The sequence below is a fragment of the Ostrea edulis genome, chromosome 7, assembly GCF_947568905.1.
Source record: "Ostrea edulis chromosome 7, xbOstEdul1.1, whole genome shotgun sequence".
Lineage (NCBI taxonomy): Eukaryota > Metazoa > Mollusca > Bivalvia > Ostreida > Ostreidae > Ostrea > Ostrea edulis.
Window position 1 is genome coordinate 50,975,809 of NC_079170.1, and position 24,858 is coordinate 51,000,666.

The 24,858-nt window shown below is 38.1% G+C and overlaps 2 protein-coding genes across 2 annotated transcripts; one reads left to right on the forward strand and one right to left on the reverse strand.

Moving 5' to 3' along the window:
* Nucleotides 1-2,946: 2,946 nt before the first annotated feature.
* On the reverse strand, nucleotides 2,947-8,874 carry LOC125654691 (uncharacterized). The gene is made up of 4 exons (XM_056144677.1): nucleotides 8,828-8,874; nucleotides 5,181-7,602; nucleotides 4,783-4,950; nucleotides 2,947-4,603 (listed from the first exon to the last, which is right to left on the reverse strand). The coding sequence occupies exons 2-4, from the start codon at nucleotides 7,543-7,545 to the stop codon at nucleotides 3,855-3,857; spliced, it is 3,282 nt and encodes a 1,093-aa protein (XP_056000652.1). The 5' UTR covers nucleotides 7,546-7,602; nucleotides 8,828-8,874; the 3' UTR covers nucleotides 2,947-3,854.
* Nucleotides 8,875-21,373: 12,499 nt separating this feature from the next.
* LOC125654684 (uncharacterized) lies at nucleotides 21,374-24,180 on the forward strand. The gene is made up of 2 exons (XM_048884706.2): nucleotides 21,374-21,830; nucleotides 23,008-24,180. The coding sequence occupies exons 1-2, from the start codon at nucleotides 21,676-21,678 to the stop codon at nucleotides 24,017-24,019; spliced, it is 1,167 nt and encodes a 388-aa protein (XP_048740663.1). The 5' UTR covers nucleotides 21,374-21,675; the 3' UTR covers nucleotides 24,020-24,180.
* Nucleotides 24,181-24,858: the final 678 nt, after the last annotated feature.

Here is a 24,858-nt window from a genome sequence, read left to right on the forward strand (position 1 = left end):
CCAATAGAATTTTTTGAAAAAAGAAGATGATGATTTTTCATGAAAGATATCGAGAAAATGTACACTGTTAATAACAGGGTAATTACCAATGAAAGAAACTATACAACATATTTCTTTCGAGCATTCACTTCCAAATATTATTTTGTATTCTGCGTTGAGTACATCTAATATTAATAAAAAAAAAAAATTTAAATATTGACCTCCGCATAGTATGATAAATGATATAACATAATCTCCATTCATAGTTTGTAAATTATAGGTCCTAGGCCTCATCAATGTGCGCCTAAACTACAGTAGGGAAATTGATAGCGCCAGATTCCGTGACAGAAAACGCCTCGAGGGAATTGTTCTAGATAAAACGTATGAATGGAGTATTGATAATTTCAACTTAGCGAAGATAATTATCCCTTACCTTTGTAAATTATTTATTTATTCTTGCATACCTATAAGGATAGAGACGCCGTCGTCATTGGAAACATTGACACTTCCGGCAATCCTATATCAATAGATCGTTCTAAGTATCTTCGTATACGAAAATGACTATCGTTGTTAATGTTTGTACTTCAGAGTATGTAACACGACAATGTCCCTAAACTACCTATCAAAATATTTATCTATTTATAACAAATTTTTATAATTTGATTTCATTAAATTAGCTCAACCATTGCCTTCAGGGGGTGTTTTATGTACGCAAATGAAAGTTGAAATTTTCTTGTTTTTGATTAAAATTCCGAAAATAATAATAAATTAAAAAGTCTATCCACTTTACTTGCCTAAAATTGATAATTAATTTCATCAAAAAAATTATTATCAGGGTCAAAATAAGTATGTGAAAATACTTGCCAGGGAAATCTGTCTTCAGGGGGGGTGGGGGGGGGGGGTGCTTGAAGGAGGAGGGAACGTGGTGGTCACACGGTTCATGGCTGGTTGCCAAATAGGTCATTGGTAGAACACTCAACTCGAAATTAAAAGGATCCGGGTTTCAATCCCAGTAATGAGTGTGGTCTATTGCATTAATTACTTCCTTTTCATAGCAGTTTCTCTCTTCATCATTACAATGCACTCGGTGTATGTACAAATTATGAAGTTTAAAGAAAGTTTAAGAAACATGCATTTTCACCAAGCACCAGAACTTTGGCCATGATTTTTCACAAGCTTAATATGGTATAGGCTTCTCTTCTTAAAATCATTGATGTACTTAATTTCATTGTTTGATGTCCAAGGGTCAAGAAAGTTGTTTCTTTATAGAAACAATATGCATTTTTACTATGAACCATAAAGCCCCAAACATGACTCCAAGATGTAGAGGGGTCTATCTTCAAGGATCAACTACCTTTATGTAAAATATATATGACAGCAGATAGCTAGCTGCTTTATGTCGAAAAATTTCACCTGATCATGGTGAACGCATAGCAAGTCAGAGATTAGAGGTGACCTTGACCTTAACTCCACAATATATTCTATTCTTTTAATGGTCAATTACATTTGTTTAAAATGCAAGAGGCCCATGGGCAACATAGCTCACCTGTATTACCTTGGCCCTGTTATTATTCATTTCAGCTATTGTAATTTTTAAAGTTTTGTGCGATCTTGATTCCCATGAAAATTTTGAACCCATACTGTGGTCCCAACCTAAATCCCAAATGGCCAGACATATCCATTATACAAGGTCACAAATCATAAAGGGGGCCTCCGTGGCCGAGTGGTTAGAGCATCGCGCTCAAATTCACACGGCCTCTCACCTCTGGTCGGTGTGGATCCGTATCCCGCCCGCGCCGGTAAGTAAAAAAGCAATCTGAACATTTAAAACCCCTGCTGGACTCGAACACACGATCTACAGTTGCTAACCTATGGAGCTACTCAGCTAGACAATGAATAGACAAATATTGCCAATATTTTTATATTTTCATCGATGTTTTAAAAGGAAGTCAGCCATTCTGACGATGTACAGTACCTCCTTAATTGGTATATATATATGCGAAACTCTTTTGCGAAGGATGAAATGTTGAATAATAATAATTTCATCCTGTGAAACATTACCAATTTCTCTCTGAAAAGAAGTTAATTCTGAATGTAGAGGTCAGACGGGTTCGATCGCTGGTGGTCAATTAGCTCAGTTGGTAGAGCACCTGTCTGGAGATTCAGGGAGCCTAGGTTCCAATTCCAGTCTGCATGGTCCGTTGCATTTTCTCCCTTCCTGTTACATTTAATGCCGTAGACCAGCCCCTTGAACTGACAAGTGAAAATGCCTGCCAATGGAAAAGGATCCTGGATTGATTCTTAAAGTGTGAAGCCATTCAGGGAGAGGGGAATGTAGCAGTCAACCGGGTTCGATCGCTGGTGGCCAGATAGCTCAGTTGGTAGAGCACCTGATTGGAGATTCAAGGGGCCTGGGTTCGAATCCTGGTCTGGTGAAAGGCGAATATAACGAACAGTAATCAATCTCATAACTCCTATAAGCAATACAAAATAGAGAGTTGGGAAAACACGGACCCCTGGATATACCAGAGGTGGGATCAGGTGCCTTGGAGTAAGCATCCCCTGTCGACCTGTCACACCCGCCGTGAGCCCGATATCTTGATCAGGCAAACGGAGTTATCTGTAGCCAAAATCAGTGTACGAAGAACGGCCTAACAATTGGTATGAAACACGTCAGACAGCATTTGATCCGATAAGTTGTATTGGCAAACTAGATCGTTATAACGACCATAGAATTTGCGAAATGCTGATTCCAAACGAGACTGCTGAAACCCTTGCACCATCAACTTGTTTGTCAGTAGCCTGCTTCGATTTAAAAACTGACCATACGCAGAACAAGGTCTAGCGTATCAAATCAGTTGAGAGATCTGTTGCATTTCTTCCTTTCTGTTACATACAGTACACAATTGAATGCTAACATATAACTACAATTCACTCAAATGACCTAAAAATCTAAGTAAAAATTAATCTGCTTGTGTAAAGAATTTATTGGCACATGCATGGCCATCACAAATTTCAACTGGCCAAGATTCTATCAAAATCAAATTAGTGTTCAAGGAACACTACATTACATTCAAGAATATGGAAATTCACCTGGACTAATGGACAGACAGACAATGGACGAAGAGAAACCCATCAACTACTGATAATGCATGTGTCCATTTAACAAGATAGGCAATACCTTACTCTTGGATTTCAATCCATTACCATTGGTGTATATTTAAAACTCTGTAGAATATTTACTTATACATATGTGTTTATCACTGTACATTGTGTGGAGATATGGCAGTTCATTATCAACCAGACCCTACCATCAATGTCAAAATGACAGGATGACAATGCATGGTATTTCTGTCTCTATATGGTACCTAACCTCATCTAGGACCACTCTCAAAAATAAGTACACAACCAAATAAAATTTCATGAAATGCATACACAGGTATAATATAAATTTTAAATATATATAAATTATTATGAAATACATGTATTCACAAATTATAATCAACTTATTGAATTAAAACATGATGAAATGACTAGCATCTTTGACCTGTGTAAAATACCAAGTCAGAATGAAAACTAATTTCATTCACAATTCTGTCAACAGGCCCATAACCAACGAGTGGTACATCCGCATCCCCTATTGAAGAGCACTAAACAAATCCAAAAGTTTACAAGAAAACAATATTTTGCCCCCCCCCCCCCCTTCCTCCCAACTATCATTATGCATATGGTATTTGTGTGTAGTTTTAACCTTCATATCTTCCACTATTTAGGGATCTTCCAATTATGAATCATTCCCACCCAATTTTAGGAAATCCTCAGTATTCATAACCCCTTTGAAAATTCATGGTAATGGGCCTGTTCAAGTCAGTATCCTAAAACAGGGCCATAAAAGCACCAAGACCTCCATAATCTTGATTCTGTCCCTGTTGTAATCCTGAGTTTGTCTGCTGAATGCCTTGCTGTGCAACATAAGCCTGGTGTTCATCATGAATTATTGTCATTGCAGTGGAAGTTGCTGATGAATTATGGGGAGTGTCTGCAATGGTCAGTCTATTGTCTCCCACTGCTGCGTCCACAATCTGGTCTGCCATGATGGGCACATTTACGATGGTCATGGCCTCCATGTTTCCACTGTTACTGTTTTCGGCAAGATGCATGCGGATGTCCTGAATGAAAGAATTGAAATCTGTTTGCCTTTGTTGATCTTTTTCCTGTATAGTATAACCTCCATGGTCATTCTGAAATTGAGTGGGGGGCATTGTATATGCAGCATGATCAAAGTGAGGAAATGATGGCGGTGTCTGCTTGACCTTGCGAGTTCGTGGCTTTCTCTGTTTATATGGAATTTTCACAGAGGCCTCTGGACCATGATGCCTTGAAAAGTGCTCCTTCATCTTGTCTGGGCGAGTTGTCTTGTAATCACACTCCTGGCATTGGTATGGTTTTTCATTTGAGTGGATTTTTTGGTGCCTGACGAGATGACTCTTCTCAATGAAAGCTTTGTTACAGGTTGTACAGATGTGTTGTCGGATGTTAAGGTGACTTTTCATGTGACATTTCAACTGGCTTTTCTTTGGGGTTTTATAGGTACATTGTGGATAGCTGCACGGAAACAGGTCACCTGAAATAGTACAGATTATTTACAGGCACATTGTAATATTGAATGTAAGGTATTGTAAAATTTGAATCAAAGTAAACTTCTTGCAACAGCTGGATGGACCAGATTTAATATCCCCAAGCTTTTACAAGAGTGGGGGACAATAAACAAGTACATTACATGGTTACCCGGTAATAATTTACCTGTGTGTATCCGTTTATGTGAGATCAGGTGAGACTGAAACTTTGAGGAAAAACCACACTCATCACAAAGGTAAGGCCTGTCACTGCTGTGTGTCACCATGTGCTGCTCCATCGTGTTTTTGGTGGCATAGCGCTTGTGGCATATTTTACACTCAAACGGACGTAGCCCTGGAAAGACAGGAGGTCAGGTTATTATGCATGACTTCTTTTTCACCAATTTTTGTACTTTAGAAAGATTGTCAAGTGTAAGTATAACACATGTAATACTTTATTTCTATTTCCTTTGTTTTATCCCATGTTTTTACAACAAAGAAAATTTTTGAGATCTTGAGAATTCTAGTAAGTACTGATAAATAATTATTTCTAATTTCAAACATGTTGAATACAAGGAAACAAACCTGAATGAACCTTTATATGAGCCAGGGCATTATTTCTGGTTTTAAATCGCTGATCACAAACATCACAGGCATGTGGACGGTCTTCACCATGTTTAGTACGATGTGACAGAAGAAGATGCAGCTTTTTGCCTGAGAAGTCACATTCTGTACATTTAAATGGAGGACCCGGAAAATGGGTTGTCTTTAAATGATCTGTGAATCCTTTGTTCCATTTTGTTGAGTAGTCACAAAGCATGCATTTATAAGTCATGTGACATTCATGAATTCGTTTCACATGAGTATCAAGTCGAACTTTAGAATCCGTTTCATACTCACATAGGCTACATTTAACCATGTCCTTGACGTTTTTCTTTTTGGGAGTTATCTTTTTATGCTTTCTCTCCCTTGTCGGTCTGACATGTCTGGAAGGTTTTACAGGTCTATTGGACCTTCTGACTTTGATTTCTTTTTTTGTATCTTCCTCAGGAACCCATTCCTCTTCTGATTCTTCAAGCATTTCTGCATCTTCAGAATCCCCACCGGTGTTATCAAGTGTTTCTTCTCCATCTTCTTCCTCTTCTCTTTGATCATCTTCCTCCTCATTATTTTCATCCTCATCTTCAGCATCCTCATCATCCTCTTCTTCCTCAATCTTTTCATCATTGTCCTCTTCTTCATCATTTTCATCACCTATCTCCTCTTCTTCCTCTTCCTCACTTTCCTCACTTTCCTCATTATCCACACTATCAATTTGGTCTTCTTCATTCTCTTCTGCTTCCTCATCTTCCTCACTTTCTGGTTCGCTTTTCAGATTTCCTCTTCCTTTTCCTCTCTTTGTAATTTTTTGTCCTTTCTTGAATAAATGTCTATTTACTTCCTGATTCACATCATCTTGCAATGTTCTTTTTCCCCGTTTGGGGGAAATTTTCAGACAGTTCTCTGCAAATGGTTCTCTTTCAGGTGACTTGGGAACAATCATTTTACGCTGAGGTTTTCCTTTTCGTTTGTGAGATTTGCATTCTTCCTCAACACGGAAAGTTTCAACAGTCTGCTGTATACCACTAGGAGGTTTATAATGCATAGTATTTTCTTTTTCCATCTCATGAATTTGTCTTTCGTAGATGTTTGTTTGCTGACTAGGTGGACTAAAAACAGCACTCCGTAATTCCTCCCATGTCTTTTCAACCTCTGTGGTGGTGTGATAATAGTTATCCGTGCCAACACATGCATCTGACCTTAGAAATTTAGTACAAACTCCCGAGGCAGTCACAGGGTAAAACTCCTCTTCATATGCCTGAATCAAACCTGCTTTTACAATATCATTCAACATGTGAGAGTATGTTTGGCGAAGGCTTGGGAAATGGTCAGAATATGGACCAAGAGAAATACCTGAACTATACAATGTCTGCAGCAACAAATAAAGACTTGATTCATGAGTGGTGAAAAAGTTCTCTGTTCTGCTGATCTCTAGTAGGAAGTCACTCGCTACAATGGACCAGTCAATATGTCTCAAAAGCTGAATGAGAAAACATTCACGGTCTCTGACCTCATATCCCACCCAGCTAATAATGAGGAATAGTTTTATTTCAGGCTTAAGATCCACCATGTAACCCTTGGATAGAATTGCATTGAAACGATCTGCAGGAAGAGTGAGGAACTCATTTTGTTTCACTACGTCAGACAAGTTAGCCTGGATAAAGCTCACAATAAATTCCTCCAAGGACTTGAGGTTGTACTTTCTGGACAAGAAGTATGTGCTAAGGAAATTTCCTAGATGCAAGTTGCTCCTCAAGAATTCTTCACAGTAGTGTTTCAGAAGGTCTATCTGAAAGCTTACTGCCAAGTGAAGAAGCTGCAAAAAGTTTGTTTCTCTTGGAGCAATTGTACCAGAGTACAAAAAGTCCAGCAAGTCTGAGAAAACTTCATAACTGTCATAATTAACAATCAGTAAATCTCTCATCACATGATTTTCACTCAGAAGCTGGCAATCAAAGTATGGACTCCACGCTGCCAAAATATTTCGGTGAGCATGGAAGCGGACACCTTTAACATCAATGGCAAGGTCGCAATACTTTCCTCTATCTCTGAGTGCTCTCATTTTTTCTAGGATCTGAGGTTTCATGAGTTTGGTTTCAGAGCTGCTGACACTAGTTTTCAGCGTTGTTTGGGGGATACTGTTAGTGGGAACCATTATATACCCTGGTGTGTTAGTATGAGTGAAGTGAGTAGTTGCTACAGACAGCAGCTCACTTGGGCGAGTGGCCAAGCCATGAGATTGAGTGCGAGTTGACCCCTGAGTGCTGTGTTGGGCTATCATTATGTTCTGGGGCAAGGGCTGCCCCGTATAAATTCCAATGTTCATGTTGTCTGGGAGATTGAAAGCCATGGTCTAGTTATCTTTTCATCTTGACCTCTTGTCCAATCTTATTTCTATCTTAAGTCTCTGTATTAAAAAAAAAAAAAAAAAGAGTCATGAATTAGATCTGTTAACTGGATCAATGATAAAAACTGTTACACACATATAAATACACATACTCTCTGCATTTGGCTGTCAAAACTGTTATTGCAATAGCCAATATGTAATTTAATTCAGTCAGCAAGTCTGTGCACTATTTGTATGCTTCCTTAAAAAGTATATTCCAATACCCTGTCTGAAGCAGATGATTTAATGATCTGTCAGCTATGTATAAGTATTTCATCAGGTGCTGAATTCAGCGAGTCACTAATTCACAGCGATCCTGGAATAATTTAGTCTATTTATACACAATTAGGTTGTCATCACTGGTTCATTGCTCATATTAATGTTTCATAGTGTATATCACTTATTAGTAAGACATTAATTAAGATGTAAAAGGTAAGTGAATTGTAAGTAAAGATTTTTTCCCCCACATTGTTTCACAATATTGTACATAATTTAGCCAAGTACATGTATACCATTGTTGTATATAGTTAAATGTATATAAATGAGAGTATGATGAATATATATGAAGCGAATGGATAGAAAAAGAAATGAAGAGTGAATTTTCATTAGCAGCTATAGATATGTAAATTTCAGGGCTGCATTGCAATCATAACTTTTAATACAATCCACTATCATTTTATTTTAAAACATCTAGATCTACATGAAGTTACAATCAGATCCTGTACTAAATTGTAACCTTGCAGTACTTTTTCACAAATTCGCTTGAAATCCATTAAGTAATTACCACAATAATGATAATCTGGAGAAGTATATGGAGTGGATCTACTGGGGCGTGTGCAAATACAATCAAAACCATCTTTACGCGAATTTCGGTCTTATACGACTCCATTACATGCTAATTCTGTGCACAGCTGGATCCCAAACAGTTCTTTTTTTCATTACTCAACACCTCTTTACGATAGTGCTTACATAAAAATTTCACCGAAGTTAGAATGTGGTGACAAATAAACTATCATTTCTGATAAGACCCCTGTCTATGTGACAGAAGTTTGTCTACAAAGTAAATGTGACGTCACAACTTTATGGTACAAGTTTTTTAACTCCTTATTTTCTGCATATTCAAAACATTTTGTGCATAAAACATCATTAAAGGCTTCAAGAAACTTCACTGAATCAGAATGCCACACATTTAAAACATTTCTAAATTTCAAAAAAATTACAGAACAAGTAAACTCTAGAATCTCACATTGATATGTTCCCCAAGCGCCATGTAGCCGGATATGACGTTTCAGCGTATTTACATAGGAAAATAAATTGTACATGGCAATAGTCGATCAAATTTACTAATAATTTTTCTTTGATTTGTTTGTTTTCTTTTGTATGTTTGCTTGATTTATTTCTATTTCTTTACATATCTTGATATCGAAACTACTTATTTCGTTTTCAATAATACAGGTTATATTTTTGTCATATTTTATGAAATATTACAGAGGATATAAAGAATTTATAAGGAATTCTTTTTTTATACATTCTGCAAAGAAACTCATTATATATATATAATTCCAATATCATTTATTACAATTGTTTTGATTGGACGAAAATAAAGCTGAACAAGAGTTTATACATCAATAAATCCGAAAACGCGATGTATTCATAGACGCCTGAAAACAAATAACATAGTGCAGGGAAACTATTCAAATTTTTGCAATTGTTAATAAAGTGAACGAATTGGAATTATAAGAATCAAACATTCTTTTTGAAGAATTTATCGATGTGTAAACTCCGGACATTTTACTCACAAACTTAACATAAAAGTGCTTCGCACTTTTATTCAGTTTGTGAGTAAAATGTCCGGAGTTTACACATCAATAAATTCTTCAAAAAGAATACATTTAATCCTATAATAAATATATATATATATATATATATATATATATATATATATATATATATATATATATCCTCACAGAGAGAGAGAGAGATGCATAGTCATTATCTAATTTATTAAATTTTTAAAAAAATCACCCAATGAAATAATTGATTCCAGCGGTTCCAGCAGGTGTCAACCATATATTTTTTACCATATTTATATGCAACATAAATATGTGTTTCATAAAATATATTCATTAGCTATATCGCAGCATTTACATTCAGTGTCTTCCCATTAAATCTCATAGTGTAGATATAATATTTCAGCCAAAGAACAAGGTTTTCATCCGAAAATAAAATTATTCTTTGTTATTGACAACTGAAGATTGGTTTTATGTTCAAAACAACCTTCAAATTCACTGTTGAACACCACCGCATTCCATATCTGATAGAATGTACACTTTTTATTATCTCTAATTTTAAAATTTTGAATAAATATGAGTTTGAAGCTAGAATTTTGTTCAGAATTCTATATTGAAACCATTGCAGTTTAAAATTATTTGTAACTTTAAAAGGCAATCTGAAAATTATTTTCCATTCATTTCTGTATCATTTAATTCATACATTTCATTCCATCTTCTTTTACCAGTTGGTAATGTGCAGTTTTGATTGAGAAGAGAATATAAATACTTGACATAATCAAAAAATACTTGACATAATCAAAGGGTTTGATAATTTATTTAGATTTTAATCAAACTTGACTTTTTTATCCATGCTTTAATAGCATTTATAACACTCAAATATTCTTTAAAAAATTAATTTTCACTTTTAGATAAATGTTACAGAAAGATTCATAAGTCAGGAACAATCTAATTAAAATCAGATCCTAGGATACGCTCACAATCGCAGAGTATATGGCGCGGATCTAAGAAGTCTTATTTTAATTAGATTGAAGTCAGGAACAAACATTCTTCATTAATGAGGTATTAAATATTATTGCAAAACTTAGATTTATTAAGAAATGCTTTCCCATCCACAAGAACATAAGAGTTGTGTGATATTGGAGCATTTGCTGTTGCTGTAAATGAGTAGCTCAATCCCCCATCTGAAAATAGGAATTGTCTCATCCAAAATTTTTTTAAAGAGGCTTTAAAAATCTTTACATTAATTATAAAGAATTTTAAAACATCACATGCGCTCTCTCTCTCTCTCTCTCTCTCTCTCTCTCTCTCTCTCTCTCTCTCTCTCTGAGACACACACACAGAAAGGGGGAAAGAGAGAATATATTGATGGACTTTAAAACCGCAATGATGGATGACCTTCTATGTTGTTTTTCTTATTGTTATTCCCCAAGAAAGGTGTGTCTGAACTGTGGTTTTAGTAACTATATAATACCGGGTACCCCCACCCCACCCCATTAGCATCGATAACGTTCGGCGCGTTGGCGATGTGTTACTGACAGACACTCCGAGTGGTCCTTTAGAGAATATATTCTGCCATGCATTCTTCCAACAACGCCTTTCCAAACTCTTGCGCATTTGGAGGCCCAGGATGGCGGACGCGCACACGTCTACTTCTCTTGTCCCACTGAGGGTTTAAGTCTGGAAACATGTACAGTGCGCGCGCATTGTTATGGTGAACGTTAACCCAGTTCATGAGTGGTACTAACACAGGATGCAGAACTTCGTCTACACACATACATACCGTCTTGGCAGAAAAGGTTCCATTCAGATATTTGAATTTTAATCAGTAAATAGATATAGATCTAAATAGAACAAGAGGCCCATGGGCCTCATCGCTCACCTGAGTCACCTTGGCCCATAGCTGAAGACTTTCCATATATATTTGCATGTAAAACCTTCGTCCCTATTATGGCCCCAACTACCCCTGGAGGCCACGATTTTTGCAAACCTGAATCTACACTACGTCATAAAGCCTTCATGTAAATGTTAACTTCTTTGGCTCAATGGTTCTTGAGAAGAAGATTTTTAAAGATTTTCCCTATATTTGTATGTAAAACTTTGAACACCCCCCCCCCCCCCCCCACTTGTGGCCCCATCCTACCCCCCGGGGACCATGATTTGAACAAACTTGAACCTGCACTATATCAGAAAGTTTTCTTGTAAATAACAGCTTTTCTGACTCAGTGGTAATTGAAAAGAAGATTTTAACTATATATTTGTATGTAAAACTTTGATCCCCCTTGTGGCCCCATCCTACCCCCGGGGGCCATGATTTGAACAAACTTGAATCTGCACTATGTCAGAGAGTTTTCGTGTAAAAATCAGCTTTTCTGGCTCAGTGGTTCTTGAGAAGAAGATTTTTAAATATTTTACCTATATATTTGTATATAAAACTTTGATCCCCATATTGTGGCCCCATCCAACCCCCGGGGCCCATGATTTGAACAAACTTAAATCTGCATTATGTCAGGAAGCTTTCATGTAAATCTCAGCTTTTCTGGCTTAGTGGTTCTTGAGAAGAAGATTTTTTAAGATTTCCCCTATATATTTGTATGTAAAACTTTGATCCCCCTTGTGGCCCCCATCCTACCCTCGGGGGCCATGATTTGAACAAACTTGAATCTGCACTATATATATATATATATATATATATATATATATATATATATATATATATATATATATATGTAAATACAGTCTATATCTATACATGTATATATATATAAATACAGTCGGGTCTTGGTGGGAATGTTCAAAATATCGTTAAAATACGTTCGTTGTTGGATTAATTGTTGCGAGGGAGTAAAGACCTCTGAAGTGACGGATGAGAAGGAAAATAATTTCTGAACTTAACTGTGTCGGAGAATTATGGAGCGCCAAATTAACATAAACTCAATTAATTGAAGATATCTTCAATTAATATACATGTATATCAAAATATAGTTGCACACCTGGTGTATTTATATATATATTGGGGGGTTTTTCCCTCGGGAAAATATGCTTTATTTTGATTAACATCAAAATTTAAGGAATTGGTTTACAAACGGTCAAACAATTTTATCTTAAAATTCTACACATGTTCGTATAAGAGTTTACAGCGCGTATTACAAGAATTCTTTTTAAATTCTTTATTTTCTTCTATTCTGTAATATTAGCACATGTGACATATGCATCAATCTTTAATTTACAGAAAATACTGAGAGAGAGAGAGAAAGAGAGCGAGAGAGAGTAAATATATCAAAAGGCTGTTTCATTTCAATAAAAGGTTCCACCTGTTCCAGGTTGTGTCAGATTTTGTTTTTTCACCTTTTTTTTTTTTTTTTTTTTTATAGAAGATATATTTCAAGTTCTTTTTTCAAATGAGATACCGATACTACTATATTTAATGTCTTTTATGTACACCTCATTGTATATATGTATAGTACTTTAACCACAGAAAAAGTGTATTTTGAATATATTTGTTTGATGTCCCCCCTTTTCTATTTATATCTATTTACTGATTAAAATTCAGATACTCTGTACGTACCTGTGTTCTAAAATAACCAACTGTGAGCGAAAATTTGTGTTAATCTAACACCGCCGAGTCGGTCACGTCCTGAAACGTTTTTAGCTCGCTCACCAAAAACTGAAATCCTGGGGAGAAACCTGTCTTTTTATGAGTGCATTTCATTTATCAATAACCGATTTAAATTTCGTAGAAAATTACACGTAAACACAGCAAAATCCGCAAATCTATAGAACCTTTGAGATGTTTTGATACATATGTAAGCTTTGGAGGTGTATTACAATGTAGCTAATCCTAAAGTTATCTTCTTTAATACAGCGAAAAACAATGTATTTAACATCTGTAAAATTACATGAGAGTGCATGTACATGTACCTTTTAAGCGAGGATATGTATTGTAATGGGAAGCAGTGTATGCTGGGACTGAAATAAGTCTGGCTTCTCCCAGAGTACAACTGTTTCTAACATTGTGTCATGTTTATTTACTGCATACTTTCTCTCTCTCTCTCTCTCTCTCTCTCTCTCTCTCTCTCTCTCTCTCTCTCTCTCTCTATATATATATATGAAAAAGAAACGAACTAGATACTAAATATAAACGCCCAATCTGATAAACCAGGATTAAGCCTCTTAGCCAATGAAATTACAGAAAACAAATTATGTTCGAGAAGACTGGCAAAATGACGGATATAATGAACTACATAGAACAGTGAAAGCGTTAAGGTAAACATGAAAGGTGAAGATAACGGTTAGAATTGAAGGAAAATATATATAGTTACTGTATAGCGGTTTATTTTAAACTTTTGTAACCTACTATTAGCAACGTTACGTTATAACACAAAGCCCAATATGAGTCACAATAGCGGTAACATAATAGAAAAGCACGGCTAATCCATGACACTCTGGGTACCGAAAAAATGAATATTAGAATTTTAAAAGCTAAGATACGAATAAGATAATTTTCACAATCACTATACTAAGAGTGGGTCCATTAACGATCTTTTTCTTTCGCCTTTGTTTTTGACACCCGATCGGTAGATTGTATTTGGAGTTCGTTCTCGTTCGCATCGATCGGATATAGTTTCAAAATTGGTCTATTGGCAAGTCCCTAAAGTGGCGACTCTGACGAATACGTCTCTCTCTACGAGTTCCTCCACGACAGGTAGTTTCCAAGTGATTCGAGGTTCATCCTCGTGAACTTGGACAATATCACCAACTTTTGTATTCTGTGTCCTCCTTCCATTTTCTCTATGATATTCTGTAGGTAAACTTAAGTATGCTCTCTTCCAACGACTTCAAAAGTTGCGAAAATATATCCAGACAATGGTTTACACTATGGCAAGTCAATGACCGACAAGTGTTCGAATTCGCAAGGTTCTCTGTGTGGTAGGGCAAGGATGTCAGTCTCCTTCCGTACAGCAAATGTGCTGGTGTTAACGGCTCTGGATATTGAAATTCGATGAGACATGTCAATGGTCTATTATTCGCAATTGCTTCATACTCGGCGACGATAGTTTGAGTGTTTATAGATCGATCGACGTATGCATTCATGACCGATTATTTTCTTCAGTGTGGATAAGCCGCTCCAGAAACTTCCGTACCGTGGAAATCCCTTTGGAACGAATTTTCAATAAACTCCCATATTTTTTTTTTTAGTTTTTCTTTTGGTGCAACTCCATTCTTGGCCATGAATAGTTGATTCGCTTCTATTGCAGATATATGTAGCGGCTCCATAAGACTTGGTACTGGCGTCTGCAAAGATGTGCAACATCGTTTCACTGCCCACCTTGTTAAAATTTTCCTTCGAAAAGTATTGTAATATAGTTTTCTTTGTAACGGTATCAAGTGTTTGCATTTCTTGTTTTACAAATGACAGTTTAATTTGTCGTTCGTCGAGTACCAGCATAATCCTAGTAATTCTATGACTTCGTCCGAGTCGTGTAATAAATCCATGATTGATGGCTTTTGTGTGGCGTAGCTCACAGTTCGATGTCCATGATCTAACTTTCATCCCTGCATCCACCATGAGCTTTCTTGATACCCTAAAATACTCTAACCGAGAGGTCGTGAGTTTGAGCCCCGCTTGTCAAACCTAAAACGTAAACATCAGTAGTGATTGCTCCTTCGCCAAACACTCAAGGCATCTAGAAGTGAGAATCAAGAGTCGTCTGGATATGACCCCCAAAACCAACAGGCGTTGGCACGTTAAAGAACCCTCAATGCTACGACAGTAAGCGCTAAGCATAAGTCTAAATTTGTGGTATTTCACCTACAACGTCTCAATATAAGTGAACAATTCTTGACAGGATGCAAAACAAACAGTAAACCAACCAACCGAAAGTAGCTCATAGCATCTGCTTCCCTCGCAAAATATCCACATACATATCTCTTTTCCGAATATCAGCACTTGTAGATTTGCTGTTCTATAGATGCCCCAAAATAGTATCGTTCAAAATAAATGGAGAGCAAATGGCGCCAAATAGCACTGTTTTGAACCGGAAGTCAGCAATGAACTGTTCAGATCATTAGGATCCTTCAGTCAAAGAAATTTTGTTGCATTTATTTAAATCAACGTGTAGAAATGCCGGTGGTCACAGCAAATTTGTGCAATCGCAAGCTTGGCAGATTTGATGTCAAATAATTCAAGATGGGTGACGTCGAATCCAGGCAGTCGTTAACACTCGACTTGTCGATATGACTCGCGAAAACTACAGTCAACACTATTAGGATAGGTGTGGTGTTGAAACCCTTCCAATGATATGGAATATTATATAGGTACGGCTCTTTTGTATCCTCTGGTGCGTTTTTCTATAAGTCCTTTTCGTTCGGTTTCCGGTTTTGCAACTTATTCTTCTGTGCAGTAATTTGACGGTAGCTCAGAGGAGTCCTATTTCGGAACTCAATGCACTTATCTTGGTTCTTGGCTTGTTCTTGTCTGGTGTGTTCATGATTATGTTCTCTAGTTCCAAGAAGCGTTCCAGTGCTTGTTCTACTGACGAGTGCATAGCCACTGTTTGTACGATATCATTGAGAATTTGGTCCTGAAAGCAGAATTCCAATCCATAGCTGTCGGTCCTGATCCTCGGATGACTTGCTCCTCTACAATTCTTTAGTAATGATCCGCTCCAATTAAAAACGAAATTACAATTAAACTCGCCGTCAATAGAAACCGGGTGTACTATTTTGAATCGTTGAAGGCATGGCTTACTGGTCTTTTTTTACTTCAGGAGTGTGGTAACTGGCTAGAGGGTTAGTGTGGTAACTGACTAGAGGGTTAGTGTGGTAACTGTCCAGAGGGTTAGTGTGGTAACTGTCCAGAGGGTTAGTGTGGTAACTGTCCAGAGGGTTAGTGTGGTAACTGTCCAGAGGGTTAGTGTGGTAACTGTCCAGAGGGTTAGTGTGGTAACTGTCCAGAGGGTTAGTGTGGTAACTGACTAGAGGGTTAGTGTGGTAACTGGTTAGAGGGTTTGTGTTGTAACTGGTTAAAGGGTTAGTGTGGTAATTGACTAGAGGGTTAGTGTGGTAACTGGTTAGAGGGTTAGTGTGGTAACTAGAGGGTTAGTGTGGTAACTGGTTAGAGGGTTAGTATGGTAACTAGAGGGTTAGTGTGGTAACTAGAGGGTTAGTGTGGTAACTGTCCAGAGGGTTAGTGTGGTAACTGGTTAGAGGGTTAGTATGGTAACTAGAGGGTTAGTATGGTAACTAGAGGGTTAGTGTGGTAACTAGAGGGTTAGTATGGTAACTAGAGGGTTAGTGTGGTAACTAGAGGGTTAGTGTGGTAACTGTCCAGAGGGTTAGTGTGGTAACTGGTTAGAGGGTTAGTGTGGTAACTGACTAGAGGGTTAGTGTGGTAACTGAATAGAGGGTTAGTGTGGTAACTGACTAGAGGGTTAGTGTGGTAACTGACTAGAGGGTTAGTGTGGTAACTGGTTAGAGGGTTTGTGTGGTAACTGACTAGAGGGTTAGTGTTGTAACTGACTAGAGGGTTAGTGTGGTAACTGATTAGAGGGTTTGTGTGGCAACTGACTAGAGGGTTAGTGTGGTAACTGGTTAGAGGGTTAGTGTGGTAACTGACTAGAGGGTTAATGTGGTAACTGACTAGAGGGTTAGTGTGGTAACTGATTAGAGGGGTAGTGTGGTAACTGACTAGAGGGTTAATGTGGTAACTGACTAGAGGGTTAATGTGGTAACTGACTAGAGGGTTAGTGTGGTAACTGACTATAGAGGGTTTGTGTGGTAACTGACTAGAGGGTTAGTATGGTAACTGACTAGAGGGTTAGTGTTGTAACTGGTTAGAGGGTTAGTGTGGTAACTGGTTAGAGGGTTTGTGTTGTAACTGGTTAGAGGGTTTGTGTTGTAACTGGTTAGAGGGTTAGTGTGGTAACTGACTAGAGGGTTAGTGTTGTAACTGGTTAGATGGTTAGTGTTGTAACTGGTTAGAGGGTTAGTGTGGTAACTGATTAGAGGGTTTGTGTGGTAACTGACTAGAGGGTTTGTGTGGTTACTGGTTAGAGGGTTAGTGTGGTAACTGACTAGAGGGTTAGTGTGGTAACTGGTTAGAGGGTTAGTGTGGTAACTGGTTAGAGGGTTTGTGTGGTAACTGGTTAGAGGGTTAGTGTGGTAACTGATTAGAGGGTTTGTGTGGTAACTGACTAACTAGAGGGTTAGTGTTGTAACTGACTAGAGGGTTAGTGTGGTAACTGTCCAGAGGGTTAGTGTGGTAACTGGTTAGAGGGTTTGTGTGGTAACTGGTTAGAGGGTTAGTGTTGTAACTGATTAGAGGGTTAGTGTGGTAACTGGTTAGAGGGTTAGTGTGGTAACTGACTAGAGGATTAATGTGGTAACTGACTAGAGGGTTAGTGTGGTAACTGACTAGAGGGTTAGTGTTGTAACTGACTAGAGGGTTAGTGTTGTAACTGACTAGAGGATTAGTGTGGTAACTGGTTAGAGGGTTTGTGTGGTAACTGTCCAGAGGGTTAGTGTGGTAACTGGTTAGAGGGTTTGTGTGGCAACTGACTAGAGGGTTAGTGTGGTAACTGGTTAGAGGGTTTGTGTGGTAACTGGTTAGAGGGTTAGTGTGGTAACTGACTAGAGGGTTTGTGTGGCAACTGACTAGAGGGTTAGTGTGGTAACTGGTTAGAGGATTTGTGTGGTAACTGGTTAGAGGGTTTGTGTGGTAACTGACTAGAGGGTTAGTGTTGTAACTGACTAGAGGGTTTGTGTGGTAACTGGTTAGAGGGTTAGTGTTGTAACTGACTAGAGGGTTAGTGTGGTAACTGACTAGAGGGTTAGTGTGGTAACTGACTAGAGGGTTAGTGTTGTAACTGACTAGAGGGTTAGTGTGGTAACTGGTTAGAGGGTTTGTGTGGTAACTGGTTAGAGGGTTAGTGTGGCAACTGACTAGAGGGTTAGTGTTGTAACTGACTAGAGGGTTAGTGTGGTAACTGACTAGAGGGTTAGTGTGGTAACTGGTTAGAGGGTTAGTGTGGTAACTGGTTAGAGGGTTAGTGTGGTAACTGGTTAGAGGGTTAGTGTGGCAACTGACTAGAGGGTTAGTGTGGTAACTGGTTAGAGGGTTTGTGTGGTAACTGGTTAGAGGGTTAGTGTGGTAACTGACTAGAGGGTTAGTGTGGTAACTGACTAGAGGGTTAGTGTGGTAACTGGTTAGAGGGTTTGTGTGGTAACTGGTTAGAGGGTTTGTGTTGTAACTGGTTAGAGGGTTAGTGTGGTAACTGACTAGAGGGTTAGTGTGGTTACTGACTAGAGGGTTGTGTGGTAACTGACTAGAGGGTTAGTGTTGTAACTGACTAGAGGGTTAGTGTGGTAACTGACTAGGGGGTTAGTGTGGTAACTGGTTAGAGGGTTAGTGTGGTAACTGACTAGAGAATTAATGTGGTAACTGACTAGAGGGTTTGTGTGGTAACTGGTTAGAGGGTTAGTGTGGTAACTGGTTAGAGGGTTAGTGTGGTAACTGGTTAGAGGGTTAGTGTGGTAACTGGTTAGAGGGTTAGTGTGGCAACTGACTAGAGGGTTAGTGTGGTAACTGGTTAGAGGGTTTGTGTGGTAACTGGTTAGAGGGTTAGTGTGGTAACTGACTAGAGGGTTAGTGTGGTAACTGACTAGAGGGTTAGTGTGGTAACTGGTTAGAGGGTTTGTGTGGTAACTGGTTAGAGGGTTTGTGTTGTAACTGGTTAGAGGGTTAGTGTTGTAACTGACTAGAGGGTTAGTGTGGTAACTGGTTAGAGGGTTTGTGTGGTAACTGGTTAGAGGGTTTGTGTGGTAACTTGTTAAAGGGTTAGTGTGGTAACTGACTAGAGGGTTAGTGTGGTAACTGACTAGAGGGTTTGTGTGGTAACTGACTAGAGGGTTAGTGTGGTAACTGACTAGAGGGTTAGTGTGGTAACTGGTTAGAGGGTTAGTGTGGCAACTGACTAGAGGGTTAGTGTGGTAACTGGTTAGAGGGTTAGTGTGGCAACTGACTAGAGGGTTAGTGTGGTAACTGACTAGAGGGTTTGTGTGGTAACTGACTAGAGGATTAATGTGGTAACTGACTAGAGGGTTAGTGTGGTAACTGACTAGAGGGTTTGTGTGGTAACTGACTAGAGGGTTAGTGTGGTAACTGACTAGAGGGTTAGTGTGGTAACTGACTAGAGGGTTTGTGTGGTAACTGACTAGAGGATTAATGTGGTAACTGGTTAGAGGGTTAGTGTGGTAACTGACTAGAGGGTTTGTGTGGTAACTGACTAGAGGGTTAGTGTGGTAACTGACTAGAGGGTTTGTGTGGTAACTGACTAGAAGGTTAGTGTTGTAACTGACTAGAGGGTTAGTGTGGTAACTGGTTAGAGGGTTAGTGTGGTAACTGACTAGAAGATTAGTGTGGTAACTGGTTAGAGGGTTAGTGTGGTAACTGACTAGAGGGTTAATGTGGTAACTGACTAGAGGGTTAGTGTGGTAACTGGTTAGAGGGTTTGTGTTGTAACTTACTAGAGGGTTAGTGTGGTAACTGACTAGAGGGTTAGTGTGGTAACTGACTAGAGGGTTAGTGTGGTAACTGGTTAGAGGGTTTGTGTGGTAACTGGTTAGAGGGTTTGTGTTGTAACTTACTAGAGGGTTAGTGTGGTAACTGACTAGAGGGTTAGTGTGGTAACTGGTTAGAGGGTTTGTGTGGTAACTGGTTAGAGGGTTTGTGTTGTAACTTACTAGAGGGTTAGTGTGGTAACTGACTAGAGGGTTAGTGTGGTAACTGGTTAGAGGGTTTGTGTGGTAACTGGTTAGAGGGTTAGTGTGGTAACTGGTTAGAGGGTTAGTGTGGTAACTGACTAGAGGGTTAGTGTGGTAACTGGTTAGAGGGTTTGTGTGGTAACTGGTTAGAGGGTTAGTGTGGTAACTGGTTAGAGGGTTAGTGTGGTAACTGGTTAGAGGGTTAGTGTGGTAACTGGTTAGAGGGTTAGTGTGGTAACTGATTAGAGGGTTAGTGTGGTAACTGACTAGAAGATTAGTGTGGTAACCGACTAGAGGGATCGTGTGGTAACTGGATTATATACCCTAGATATTGGAAAAACAAGCTACCCGCTTCGGGCTCGTGTGCGTGTTCATAAACAGCAAATCAACATCCCGGAAAACAGGCAAATTTCTTCAAATGAACATTTAGATGTTTGTGGACAAGGGCAATTTAATATATTTCCATTTTGCAAGTTTTGGGGAGATTTAAGTGACATGTAGAAATGTGAAAAGGAAAACATTTTATCAAAATGTTCAACCTAAACTCAATTTAATCCATTTTAACTTTATTACATTTAAAAAAAAAAAAAGAAGGTGTATTCTAGAGGAATTTAATGATATTGTTTGATACACATAAACTCTCGAGTTTCTAATAAAGACAACCTCTTTTGTATACACAATGGATAGAAGCGCACACGTAATCACGTAGAAAAACTGGTAAGCATATATCGAGATTTAAACAGAATAATATCATCCACCTTTATAATAGCAAAGTCTTACAAATAGCATGAGAAAGGTGGATATATTTCCTTAAAACATGGATAAACCGTAAGACATTGTAATCAACTTGATAATCATTTGATCATTATCAAAATTGAAAAATTTAGAAAGGAAGGATAGATTAAAATTGTTTCCTCAATTGTTTTTTGAGGTGGAACTTTTGTCATTTATATCTTCCGTAAGTTCAAAGGCTTTGAGGACTTTAAATTGTCACCAGTGTGTTGGGTTTTTTTTCACACAGTGCTCCAATTTTCGTTGGTTTTCGGGTCATTCCCTCTCTGATATGCATTTGTAATGCAGTGCCGTTGCAGGTGAAATGGAAGGTGTCACTTGGCAGTTGACAACGATTTAGAATTATCAAATTCTTCAAACCTCCTTCACCGTAATTTACCCATTAACAGAAGGAGAAATTTCAATTCTGTCCTGGTCAGGACCCCGTACTTTAAATGTCCTTGTTGCCAGCGCTCTGGTAACGAATGACGCGAATTTGGATCACTGGCAGGGATCCAGGGAACCGTGTCGGGGATCCGGCTGGCGTCCTGAGAAGAACACAAATATTCACGTCAACTGAAAGGAAACCACCGTCATTTGCTCAACAAATGGAGCTTAAAACTAGGATTGCTAAAATGATCAAACATTCGATCCGATCACCGATTGGAAAATCGATTTTCTGATCGTGAAACGACATGTTAGGAAAATATACAGTGTTTATAAATAAACTGTGATTTGTAAAGTGTCTGGGATTAATAAGCAAATCAAAATGTCGGATCTAAACGTTCGACCCTTATTAAGTTTGTTGGAGGCGATGATAGATTTGGCCACCCCTAAAGTGAATGTGAAGCCAGGGGGATTCAGTGAGGATATATTTATAAACTTAACTCCGGAACAAAAAGAAGAATTCGAATGTTCAATATGGTAATAAATTGAAAGAAAAGTAACTCTAATTTGATTTAATTGGCAAAAGTGTACGTTGCAGACACATTCGTCAACATGTAGTTCTATTTATCGATTGAATTGATGTAATGTTTGCATGCATTAAATAGTCATGTTAGTTGCACAAGTTTGTAGATCATCTTCAATCATTTCTTTGGTAGATATCAATATTACACTGTATTTACTGACTCGAATTACATGCATTATAATCCAAATTTTAAAGCAAGGGTGAGAATTTTCTACGATTATGTAGGCGACAAGTATATAATCGATTGTGTTGTAATTAACCCCCCTTTTCCATTATGTATATATAACATTCCCCTTAATACATAAACAATGTTAAAAGGTCGGTGCGTTCATCGAGAAATAAACCACATTCAGACATCATAGGTTTATTACAGACAAAACACGCGGGTGAATATTTCCACATATCGTGGTGTTGTATCCTTTATGAACATTAAACCTCATTCACAATATTACCGGAGCCAAGTCAATCTCGATTAATGTTGAATCTTGTATCAGACAGGATATATTGTAACACTGTATATATAATCATGTATATACAAGCTGTCACTGCAAATCAACATTTACGTCTATCCTTTTTAGAATGTATAGGACAAGACATTTAATAAAATTCAGACAATCCCTGTCTGCAATTAAAACAATGCTTCACGTTTAAAAGCGTATATCTTGGTAGCACTGGATGTTTGCCGCATGTGTAACTTATACATTTAATGAAAAATGATGAATAGTTTACAAGTAATTTGGATTTCATGCGATTAGAAATCAAATTAATCCCTATTTCCCAGATGTTCGATACAATGTAAACCAAGAATTTATTATGACCCCCCCCCCCCTCTCTCTCTCTCTCTCCACCAGACCAATAAAATAGATACAAGCCATGAGTTAGATTTCAGAAGTGTTTGGGAAAACGAAAATCACTTTAATCATAAACTACCTGAATGCTTATTTTAGCCGATTACGTAGTATTTGGTAAATATGGAAGGGATTTGAAATTTAATAAAATTGAAACTTTTTAAATTCAACCAAAAGACAAATCTGTAAATTTGCCAGCATTAATGAAGAATGTTTTTGTTTAATGCAATGTACATACTGTTTTCTCCAACTTGAGATTTATGTTTTAATATTTTTCTTCCAGCTATCAAATCTTAAAGGAGCCTCGAAGATGCAGCAACAAACACAAATACTGTTACTCGTGTATATTCGTGTGGTCAACGTCAGGACCTCACGGAAATCACCGAAGATGTCCAGTTTGTCGAACGGAAGGGTACTATATTAGGGATCGTGAACTAGAGGAAAAAGTGGGAAATCTAAAAGTGAAATGTCATTTAGAAACTTGCAAGTGGAGAGGGCCACTGAAATTGCTACCTAAACACACTCACACTACATACACACGTACTGGCCTTCCGTTCAGAAGTAGATTCGATGATCACTATCGCAGTATGTACAGCGACATGGAGAATCAAGATGACCAATTCCCGAGGTTAGAAAATGGTAGTCACGAATCTGGGTCAAGACTGTCCTTACGTCCCCCGTCCACTGCAAATCGGCTGGCCAGGAGCCGATTGGCGGGTACTCAAACTGCTAGAGATGCGGGCAACAGCAGCACAAGCGCATCGCCACAACATAGCGTTTCCGCTATGACAACGCCGAGGACTCCACATCCACCCACAACCCCTCGCCCAGCAGGCCAAACTGTCCGGCGGGTGCCAACTCTACCTAGTATTATCAATAACAGTAGTCCAAGAGCCGCACAGGAGACGCGATCCCACCAGCAAAGATCGTCAGCAACCAGCGAGCGCCGTCCCCAGCCGCCACAACAGCCCAGAACGAATGGAACTATGTCAAGAGGAGTCCGAACTAACACAACCAACCCTGGCGTTAGCAATGTCCGAGAAAGACTGAGGGAGAGCAGGGAACGGCTGGACAACCTAATGACCTCATTCTCGAACGAGCTAGAACGAGGCCGACGTGGTCTTACGGAATTTCAGGAAACGCGTGAGCGTCGGCGGCAAGAACAATTAGAAGAAGTGCGTGATCTGGGTAGACGGTTGAATTATGTTGCAACCGAGTTGCGCAGTCTTTTAGATCAAAGACGGCAGATCCGCGAAGATTTGGAAGAAATATCTGATGAATATGCAGATAGTTAATCTCATATGCAGATAGTTAATATCATCAGATGGAAAACTTTTTTTTAAAAGTATTCATTTTACCTGTGATAAGTTTTATTTTACCAGAAATTGTTTTTATTTTCACACTTAGAGTTTTTTGTTATATAGAATATGAAAATAAATTCACTTTTATCATGCGACTCATTTCGTTACATTTAGAGACAATGCTGTTACCTGAAAACGCATCCACAATTTGAATGTTTGCTATCTTTTAATGTAAAATCTTTACACGTAACAGTTTCATCCAAATAGCTCTTATGATACACCACTGATGTAATTATTGGAATGTCATACTAGGCCTTACTCCAGAGATGCAACAGCCATATGAAATGATGTAACCATATTAGGTTTTATAGTGTGCAAGATAAACGATTTTATGTATAATGTAAAATTCTGCTGTCATATAGCTTGATATAGAAAAATCTTTACTGTGCCTCTTGACACACAAGGCCCAGATGCGACGACTCTGATCTTTGCCATGTTTTGCTAAGTATTGCCCTCCACTCCACTCCACCATCCAGTTTCCGGGACTATACAGTTGCTTTTGCTTTTCAACAGCATCTTTTTAAATATTTATTTAGGAGTACTAGTACTTGTTCGTACAATCAGAATGTTGTTTAATTTTTGGACGACTGATCACAGTTTCTGAGTTTAATTTTTATGAAGTTTAGAAGCAGCTCTCTAAAATATCTAAGAAAAAATCTCAAGAGGGACGTTAAACAATACACAACCAATTAATGAATCAAAGATATAAAAAAAAAAATATCATGAGGAATGGTGGTGAAATGTTTTAAAGTTTTACGTTTGATGCTGTTGAT